The sequence below is a fragment of the Peromyscus leucopus genome, chromosome 17 (assembly GCF_004664715.2).
Source record: "Peromyscus leucopus breed LL Stock chromosome 17, UCI_PerLeu_2.1, whole genome shotgun sequence".
Classification (NCBI taxonomy): Eukaryota; Metazoa; Chordata; class Mammalia; order Rodentia; family Cricetidae; genus Peromyscus; species Peromyscus leucopus.
Genome location: NC_051077.1, coordinates 52,798,746 through 52,808,938, shown reverse-complemented (window position 1 = coordinate 52,808,938; position 10,193 = coordinate 52,798,746). Strand labels below are relative to the sequence as shown.

Genomic DNA, 10,193 nt, shown 5'->3' with positions numbered 1-10,193 from the left:
TGTCCGGTCTGAGGGGAAAGCCGCGAGTGCGCAGGTGCGCAAAGGACTAAGGGCAGGCGCAGTGCGAACTTCGTGGCAGTACTTTTCGCCCACAGCCGGAACGGGCCGGAAGTAAGTCCCGGTGGGCGGGGCCTCCCGGTGGGTGGGGCCTCCAGGTGGGCGGGCCCTGGGCAGGGCAGCTTCCCTTCTGTGGCTGGCGGACTGGCGGTGGAGGAGGGTGGGCGCTTTCCAACCCGCTGCCGTGGAGAGACTGAAAGCGGAACCGATTTGGGTCAGCCTTGCATTCGGCAGAAGTCTAGTAAACTAATGTCCGGTCACCAGCTGTGATTCGCTGTAAGGTGGCGATTAAAGGAAGTCAGTCTCTGAATGGCAATCAAACCTTATCAGTAGTTACCTGTCACCTGTCGGTGTCACCTGTCAGTGACTGCCCCACCCCGGCTTGCCCCATGGACCCAGGCGACTAGCACGTGTGTTACTTAGCCACTGTGCCTAATGTAAAGTGTGGCCGATTACCCTTCTCTGAATTCTGTCATTCTTAACCGTCCCTCCCCCATCAGATCAAACCAGCACCTCAACACCCGCCCCCATGTTTTTTTTGTTTTTCCTTTCTTTCTTTGTGTCTGTGTTCCTGTACACACAGGGAGGTCATAGGACAACTTGCAGGGGTCAATTCTCTCCTTTTACCATATGGATCCCACAGATCAAACTTAGGTCATCAGTTTTGGCAGCAGGAGCCTTTACTTGCAGTTTTTTTTTTTTTTTTTTTTTTTTTTTGCCCCTTTTTCAGTTTTTAAAAAGTAATTTTAGGACTGGAGAAGTATTCACTCTTAACTACCAAGAGGTGGTTCCCAACAGAGAGGTCTGTTGCCAATACCCACGTGTGGTGCCTCACAACTACCTGTAACTCCAGTTCCAGGTGATCTGATGCCTCTGGACACCTGCACTCATGTACACGGACACATAACTTGTCTTTTTTTTTTTTTTTTAAGTAGTACGTTTTAGTGAAGGATGGTAATGTGTGCCTTCAATCCCAACACTTGGAAGGCAGAGGCAGGCAGATCTGTGTGTTCTAGGTCAGCCAGGGTTACATAGTAAGACCCAGTTTAAAATTTTTTAACATCCTTCGTCAATTTCATACATGTATATAGTTTATATTTTGATCATATTAGCCCACTTCCCTCCACTATTTTTTTTTAACATATATTGTGTGTGTTATTATGTGGAGTTCAGACGACACCTTGTAGAAATTGGTTCTCTCCTACCATGTGGATCCTGGGACTCAGACTGAGGTCTTCAGGCTTGGCAGCAAGAACCTTACCTGCTGCGCCATCTTGCCAAACTCCTGGTAGCACTGCAGGTTTGCAGCCGGGCTATAGAACCTTGGTAAAACAATCAAAAAAAGGGTGTGGTGGTAAACACCTTCCATCCTAGCACTCCAGAGGGAGAAGCAGGGGGATCTAACAGCCCGGTCTACATAGAGTATTTCAGGCAAGCCAGGGTTGCACAGTGAGACCCAATCTCAACTTCTGCCCCTCATAGACCAAAAACAAAACAAAACAAAAAACAAACAAAAACTCCAAATAACTAATCTCATATCACTGAACTGTCTCATTTTGTCTCACAAAATTCTTCAAGATTGTGTATTTTGTATACTATGTTCGAAGGAAGAAAAAATTCATATAAATGACCTTGGGCTATGGGCACAGGCACAAATAAAATAGAAATGAAATGTATGCAAACTTGTGACAATCATTGCAACATCTAATTACATATGACAAGATTAATCTGTTGCCCAATCTGGAAAAATTCCCAAATCCAAAATGGTCCTAACAGTTGAGACAAGGCATGCACATCCCACCTGCCACCTCTCTCAGGCAGGAACACAAGTGGAATAAATGTGTCACCTGGACGATAACTCAGTGGGTGAAGGCACTTACAGCTAAGTCTCACAATCTGACTTAGATCCAATGCCCCCAGGATCCACACGGTGGAAGGAGAGAGCCAATCCTTCAAGCTGTCCTCTACACATCACATGTGCACACACACAACACATACTGTATAACACATACACACACACACACACACACCATTAAGAAACAAAAGCATCTAATTTCTCTGAGGAGTTTTGTGTTGTGCACTCTTCATGGGATGGACAGCATACACAGACAACTCAGACTCTAATTCATGACTGGCACTTGCTTTATTCTACATGTCAGCTCCAAGGATTCCTGGCATTCTTTCAGTATCGATGGCAACAGAAGCTGCTTCTCAACAGTGTGTGCACACAGGTTCTCCAAGTAGTCCACCTAGACTCTCAGATGCCGAAGCTCTGCAGCATCTGCACCAGGGCCCTCCCACCACACCAGGTCTGTTGGCACTTTGCCCTGGCATTGTCTGGCATTTGGTGTCCTTAAGCCAGCAATGGCAAGCAGGTTCATGATACATGCCATATGCTTACAGCACCAGGTGCCATCATTGAGAACTGGATTGATTAGTAATGTCTGCAATGGCAGCCACCGGGTGGACTGTGGGACAGAATATGTGCTGAAGACCTGTGTCCCATCCTTGCTTCAGGTGGCTGTGGCTAGATGTAGGCTGTAGGCTGTGTGGTCTGATATCCAGGTGGCCCAAAAGAAGCAGTACTATGGGAACTTCTATGGTGGTCCACAGGCAGGAGCATCGTGTCCTGGTATTGTGGTGCAGGTGAAGACAGATGCTGCAGTCGGGTGGGAAGGGTACCCTCCTTCCATGGCCTTCACCCAGAAATGACCCCAGCCTGTTAATCCACAATGTTGCAGTCCAAATAGGAAAGGGTACCACCCAGAAACCAAAACCCAGTGAAAGTACAGCCTGACTTTAATCAAGTTTCAGAAAACCTGGTCTCAGCAGATGCACCAGGCAGCTGTAGAACATTCTAGAAAACACCGAGGGGAACAACACAGCCAACCTGGCCTGTCTTTTGTACCAGGGGAGAGTTACTTGGTCCAGCTGACTTTAGGAATGTCATAGTGCTCAGTGAGTGTGTCCAGGTGTCGGTTGAAGTCCTGTGGAAGAGAGGCCACGTTGCGAACCCCGTGGGCAGTGCCCCCATCTGTGCCCAGCCCATCTCTCACACTCAACTACAGGTCTCACAGCACCCCAAATGAGCCTGGGGGGCACCATGCCTGAGGGTGTGCTCCAACAGTCCAAGCCGCCCTGGCCTGGGCTCTGGGCACCCCATGGCTCAGGCTCCCCACAGTGCAGGACTCACCTCCACTCTCTGCTTGTGGGTTTTGGACGCCTTCTTCAGGATTCTTTCCATTTGCTGGAGAGAGAGAAGACTGGGGTGAGTCCCCATGCCCCACACAGCCCATAGGTACCCAAAGCAGCTGTGGACGCACAGCTGTCTCTCTCCCGCCACCCCACTCAGAAGGGGTGCCTGCTTAGTCTCCCTGCAACCCCTGCACTCCTCATGGTCAGATGCTGCCAGAAGCTGGGCATTGGTGGTGTGCTGCCTGGGGCCATGGTGAAAGCCTGGGGCTGGGAGGAAAGAAACCACACCCCACCGAAGGAGAGCGCACAGAGCAAGAGGCCCCAGGGGAGGGGCTAAGGGGACAGGACCCAAATGAATGTTCAGTATCCTAGTTTTCATTTGTTACCAAGACAGAATACTCAGGCAAAAAAGCAACTTGGGGAGAAGGGGTTATGTGGCTTACTGTTTCAGGTCACAGTCCACCATGGAGGGAATGTAAAGGCAGTCTTAGGGCCACGACTCAGGCAGAACATAGAGAAATGGGTATGAGCATGCTTTGTGCTCAGTCTTCTCTGCTCGTACACAGCTCAAGACCTAAACCCTGGGGCTAGAGAGCTTCAGCTCAGTGGTTAAGGGTACCTGCTGCTCTTTCAGAGTCAGCACCAAGATGGTGGCTCACAATTTTCTGTAACTCCAGGTTCAGGGATACTGCACCCTTTTCCAGTCTCCTTTGGCAGCATGACACATATATGCATATGTCTGTACATATATACAGGCAAACAAAACATTTGTACATATAAACAAAATTTCAAAAGTCTTACACCTAGGGATTGGTGATGCCCACGACTGGCAAGGATGGCAGGTCTTCCCATCCCAGCGCAATCAAGACAGTCCCTCTCTGAGACTCCTCCCAAGTGATCCTAGTTTGTGTCAAGTTGTCAGTTAGGGTGCCCAGGAGGGTCACAAGACCATAGCCAGTCAGCCCATGTCTTCATTCAGTTGCAGATGCTAAAAAAGTGACTCCACTCAAGTATAGGCTAGACCAGGGAACACTATTGGCTAGGAGACAGAGAGGATGGGGCTAGCAAAGGGGCAGTGTGTCCCGAGTGTCACAGCACAGTGGCGTGACCAGAACTCGTGGATTACTACACATCCCAGAAACTCTGTGGGCCAGCTGGAGGAGTCCCAGCACTAATCAATGCCCTTCATCAGGTGGAGATGGTGCCCTCCCGGGTGTGCTCAGCACAGTGTCACGTTATAAGACTACACCCCACAAGTTCAAAGACTGCAGGTTATTTTCAAAAAAAGAGGAAAAGAAAGACCTATGCCGGGTGTGATGGAACACACCTAGCATCCCCATACTGGGCAGGCTGAAGCAGGAGGATCAGAGGATCCCATCTCAAAGATGAGGATGAGGGCAAGGCGCTTGTGACTTCAATCCCTGGGACCCACGTGATGGGAGGGGAGAACCAACTCCTCCAAGTTGTCTTCTGATCGTCACACACAATGCATGCTTGAGCAAACAAGCACAGGGGCTTGCCCACGAAACAGAATGTTTTAGAAAGATGAAGATGGGGGCGGGAGTGAATGCTCAGTGGTTCAAAGCACCGGCAGGTTTTCCAGAGGACCAGTTCAGTGCCCAGCACCACACAGCAGCTCAGAACCACCTGTAATTCCAGACCTAGGGATCCTGCTGCTGCCTCTTCTGGCCTCCTTGTGCACTGCACTCACATGGTGCACTTAACCATACAGGCAAAACACCAATACACACTTAAAAATACATATGTGTGTGTGTGTGTGTGTATGTGTGTGAATGTGTGTGTGTGTGTATGTGTGTGTTTGCTGGGGGTTGTTTTTGGTTTTAGTGAAGATGAGGACCAGACTGCAGAACTGGGAGCAAGGCAGAAAAGGCAGAGCCTGGGTCCCTCCACCTGATGCCCCCACTGTCTGCAGCTGACCCACTCCACCCAAAGGGGCTCTGGCAGAAGGCTGGGAGCGGTCTGGCAACCTCACCACCTTGGTCCACATCCTTCTCTCACCTCTCGTCACAATCACCTGCAATTTGAAACAAGCTCCTTGCCCTGAGGTCCAATCCTCTTCAGTTTTTTTTTTTTTTTTTTGAGAAAGGGTTTCTCTGTGTAGCCCTGGCTGTCCTGGAACTCACTCTGTAGACCAGGCTGGCCTCAAGTGAGATCTACCTGCCTCTGCCTCCCAAGACCTCCACCCAGTCGTCCTTTTCTGTTAGATCTTCATGTAACACAGGTGGCTCAGAGACTCTCCAGCACCTGTTCACCAGCCCTCCGATTCCACTTCACCCATGTCTGTCCGTCTGCGGTCTGTCCTGGTCCTACCCCCCACTTGTCCTCAGGCCCCGACTCTGAATACAAATGCTTGAGTCTTGGGTTGAAGATTAAGAAGCAGACTGTGGATTGTGAGATGGATCAGTGGGTAAAGGTGCTTGTCACCAAAACTAAAAACTGAGTTTGATTCTGGGACCCACATGGTGGAAGGAGTGAACAGATTCCCACAAGTTGACTTCTGATCTCCACAAATATACTGTGGCATTAAAGTCCATACACTGGTAACAATAAATAAAATTTAAAAAAAGACAGTGGTATGACTGGATCTTATAACAAAATATGTGGTAACTGATCAGTGATGTCTGAGGTAGCAACACAATGTAGATGTGTCTGGAAGGATCACATGCTGCCTGGACACCCATGTCTTCCAAAGAGCCACTGCTTTTTGCTTTTTGAAAAAGGGTCTCATCCTGCAGCCCAGACTGGCCTGGAACTCCCAATGCCCACCACTCCTGGCTCAAAAACGCTTTTCCATTCCTCATCTCCACCTTCATCTTTGTCCCCAGACAGGATCTAACCAGCCATCCTTCCTCCTCAGGCCAACTGCGGTCATTACCATCACCCTTGGCTGCATCAACTGCTCACCCTGACTGGTGGTTGAATGTCAGCCCTAGCTGTGGCCTCCAGGTGACAAGGGACAGAGCAGTCACTTGTTAATTCTCATCACACCCCTGCCAGGGTGACTTCAGTCCTCTAAGTGAACGGAAATAGGCTATCCCTCTGAGAAGCAGCAGAGACAGCACTGGACCCAGGTGTGCCCTGCCAGCCCACGAGCACGAGGAAACTAGATCCAAGTGATGCACACACGTTGCCCAGGGCCCCAGCACAGGTACACCAGGCGATGGAGCCGAGCCTCAGCCTGATATTCGGGGGAAATCACTTCTTTCTCTGTACGAGTGTAGCAGTGGCCTGGCCTCTTCCCCCTAGATGCTAGTGGCACTCTGCTTCAGAGGGGGTCCAAACACCTCAGACGCTCATCTGGGGGAGAGGGACTGCCTTCAGAGGGGAACACAGACCTGGGAGGGGTGTGGCTCAGCTGAGGCATGCCCTGGGTCCTGGGTACAATCCCCCCACACTGCAAACAGTAAGCCACAAACACAGGCTACTTCCCGCCTGCAGCCTGGCAGGCGAGCCTCGGTCACACGCGGACCTCTCCTCTGCCTCGTGATTCTAATACCGAGAGAATAACGTAAGGAGGCACTAAGACCCATGGTTAAAGCAGACAGGGTGTTGAGTACCTGTCATTCCAACCAGCAGGAAGATTACAAGCCTAAGGTCATCCTGGCTACAGAGTGAGTTTGAGGCCAGCCTGGGCTACATTGACAAATGGTACCTCAAAAGCAAAAGAAAGCAAAAACACCCAAAATAACTAGCATGGCCTTGTGGGCCACGAAAGTCATTCCAGGAACCAGGAAACTGAGGCAGGAGTTCAAGGCCAACCGAAGCTAGTTACACACACCCACCCACCCCCACCCCCACACATCCCGCCAAACAACAAAACCCATCTGAAGCTTCTGAAGCAAGTTGTTACGGAAACATACTTCGTGGTAACTTAAGAGCAATGAACGTGGTTATCAACAGCAGTCGGAAAGTGGTGACACCCGCCTGTCATCCTAGCACACCGGAAGGCTAGGTTAGGCAGGACTACAAGCCCAGGCTACAGGGAAAGTCGAGGGAAGGCCTAGTTGGGGGGAAAGCCTGAACTACACCGGGAGCTGGGGGAAGGCCTGGGCTACGTCGGGAGCTGGGGGAAGGCCTGGGCTACGCCGGGAGCTGGGGGAAGGCCTGGGCTACCCCGGGAGCTGGGGGAAGGCCTGGGCTACGCCGGGAGCTGGGGGAAGGCCTGGGCTACGCCGGGAGCTGGGGGAAGGCCTGGGCTACGCCGGGAGCTGGGGAAGGCCTGGGCTACGCCGGGAGCTGGGGGGAGGCCTGGGCCCGCCCCGCCCCGCCCTCCGCGGTGCCGCCCCCCGCCTCACCCGCTTCTCCTGCATCTTCTCGAAGGCCGCCTGCGCCGGCGTCCGCTTGTCCAGGCAGCGCCTCTTCTCCTCCTCGCTCTTCTTGCTCGTCCCCATGGCCTCCAGCAGCTTGGCCTTGTCTTTGTCCTTCTTCTTCTTCTTCCTGGGGGAGAAGGGGCCGGTGAGCGGGGCCGGAGCCCGGGGTCGGCCCTCGGGGACAGACCGCGGGCCCCGGGCCTCACCGCTTCGTCACGCCGAGCTCCGCGACACCTTTCAGCTTCAGGGGCCCCTTCTGGACCTGCTCGTACGCCTCCATGGTGCGCAGGACCCCGCCACACTTCCTGTTTGTAAACGGCACTTCCGCCCGACGTCCGCCTCGCTCCCTTCTGATTGGTCGGCTAGGCGCGACCTAGGCATACGCAGGTCTCATGGCTCTAGCGCACTTCCGGTCTCACACTCGGTGGGAACCGGCCCCAGCTTTGCGGGCCCAAAGCCGTACTTCCCGTGTGGGCATTCACTTCCGGCTTTGTGGGCATCGCCTTGGCTTCGTGGCCTGTGAAGTCGTAATTACTGTTTTTGTTTTTCTTTTTCAATTTAAAAAATTACATTTACCCAGCACTCCAGAGACAGAGGCAGGAGGATCTCTGAATTCGAGGCCAGCCTGGTTTACATAGTGACTTCCAGGACAGCCAGGGCTATGAAGAGAGACCCTGTCTCGAAATAAACAGAAGAAAGGTTAAATCTTAAGAATTAGCCAAGCGGTGGTGGTGCACGCCTTTAATCCCAGCACTCGGGAGGCAGAGGCAGGCGGATCTCTGAGTTCGAGGCCAGCCTGGGCTACCAAGTGAGTTCCAGGAAAGGCGCAAAGCTACACAGAGAAACCCTGTCTCGAAAAGCAAACAAACAAACAAAAAAAGAATTACATTATACGTTATTCACCTGTATGTGTGTGTGTGTGTGGGGGGTGTGTACACACAGAGAACACCTTGCAGGAGTCTGGTCTCTTTTTCCACCCTTTGGGTTCCCGGGAAGAGAACGATGTGGTCAGACTACCTGCTGAGTTACCTCACTGGCCCACAACTCCTGATGTTGCGTGGGTTTAGAGGGCAGAAGGGTCATGCTAAATGAGCCTGGTTGACCTTGGATTTGCTGTATACACAGACCTCTCTGGGCTCTGCCTCAGCATCTTGTGAACTGGGACTTTAGGTGTGTCCACTGCGGCTTGTTTTGTTGGTTTTTATGGAGGCCATGCTGGCCTCAAACTAACCATGTAGCCGATGACCTTAAATGGTTTCGTTGTTGTTTTGAGACAAGGTCTCGCTATGTAGCCTTGGCTGTCCTTGTATTCACTCTGTAGACCAGGCTGGCTTTGAATTCAGGGAGAAACACCAGCCTCTGCCTCCCGAGTGCTGGAATTAAAGGTGTGTGCCACCACACCAAACAACCTTACTTCTCAACGACAGGCATCACGAATGTGCTGGGATTTTTTGTTTTCTTTAGCAGTGGTTTTGGAGGTTACATTTATTTGTGTGCTATGTCAAGCAAGCAGAGGTCAGAGGGCAACTGCGGGTTTCCTCCTTCCACAGTGTGTCCAGGAAGTCGGCCTTCTGATGCTGCTCTGGGACAGGGTCTCCCTATGCATCCCATGATGACTAGTGACTCCTGCTTCTGCCTCCCTCAGTGCTGAGTGACAGACTGAACCCCCGTTCCCAGCCCACTGATTATGCTATGTAATGGCTATTCTTGGTTGTCAACTTGACTCCACTTAGAATTAACTAAAACCCAACTGGGCACACCTGTGAGGGATTTTTTTTTTTTTTTAAATAATCCAGATCATTTGAGATGGAAGATCCACTTCTAATCGGGGCCACACCTTCTGCTGGCAGACTGTATAAAGCACGTGGAAGAAAGAAGCACTGAAGGGGACCCCTGAACAGCAGGGGCTTCCTCCTGGACACCAGATTAGGCACAAACCACACCCAAACACCTGTTTTCACAGAGAGATCCTTTACTAAGCAGGGAAGAAGAGTTAAAGTAGCTGCTTTTTGACTCAGGCAGAAAACAGCAGCAAATGACCTTGCAGTGTAATTTTAAAGAGGAAAAAGGGGAGGTCTGTGTTAGGATGGATTTGGATGTGGTGATAAAGGAGATAGGGGATGAGGGAGAAGGGGAAGGGAACAAGGGAAAGGAGGAAGGGGTATTTGTCCCAGAAGGACAAAGGACCGCCTCTGGATAGAAGGGAGACAGATGTGGCACATAGGCAACTGGCAGTTTATAAAGGTAAAATGGGAAACCCTGTGTTAGGATGAGGTGCTTCATTTTAATTGGGGATGTTAATTATGATAGCCAACGTGGGCTTCTGATTGCTGGACTTTGGTAGTCAGCCTCAGGAGAAAGAAATGGCCAAATGAGGGAATGGACTTTTGTAGTTAGCTTTAGAAATGTAATCTAACCGTTTTTAGCAAGGCAGAGGGAATGGGGAGAAGGGCAAGTGTAGCATGAATCCTAATTGGTCTGAATAATAAAAACCTGGAGCTACATATCAGGCTAAATGCTGAAAGATCAGTAAAGGAACCATCCACGAGAGAGACTTCTTACCTCTACTGAATCCTCAGCCTGAAAGGGCCGAGTTCCTGTCTCCATCCT

At 51.1% G+C, this 10,193-nt stretch overlaps 1 protein-coding gene across 1 annotated transcript; it reads right to left on the bottom strand.

Moving 5' to 3' along the window:
* Nucleotides 1-2,176: 2,176 nt before the first annotated feature.
* Nucleotides 2,177-7,920, bottom strand: Fam32a (family with sequence similarity 32 member A). Its single transcript, XM_028893521.2, has 4 exons — nt 7,790-7,920; nt 7,569-7,710; nt 3,251-3,304; nt 2,177-3,044 (listed from the first exon to the last, which is right to left on the bottom strand). The coding sequence occupies exons 1-4, from the start codon at nt 7,861-7,863 to the stop codon at nt 2,976-2,978; spliced, it is 339 nt and encodes a 112-aa protein (XP_028749354.1). The 5' UTR covers nt 7,864-7,920; the 3' UTR covers nt 2,177-2,975.
* Nucleotides 7,921-10,193: the final 2,273 nt, after the last annotated feature.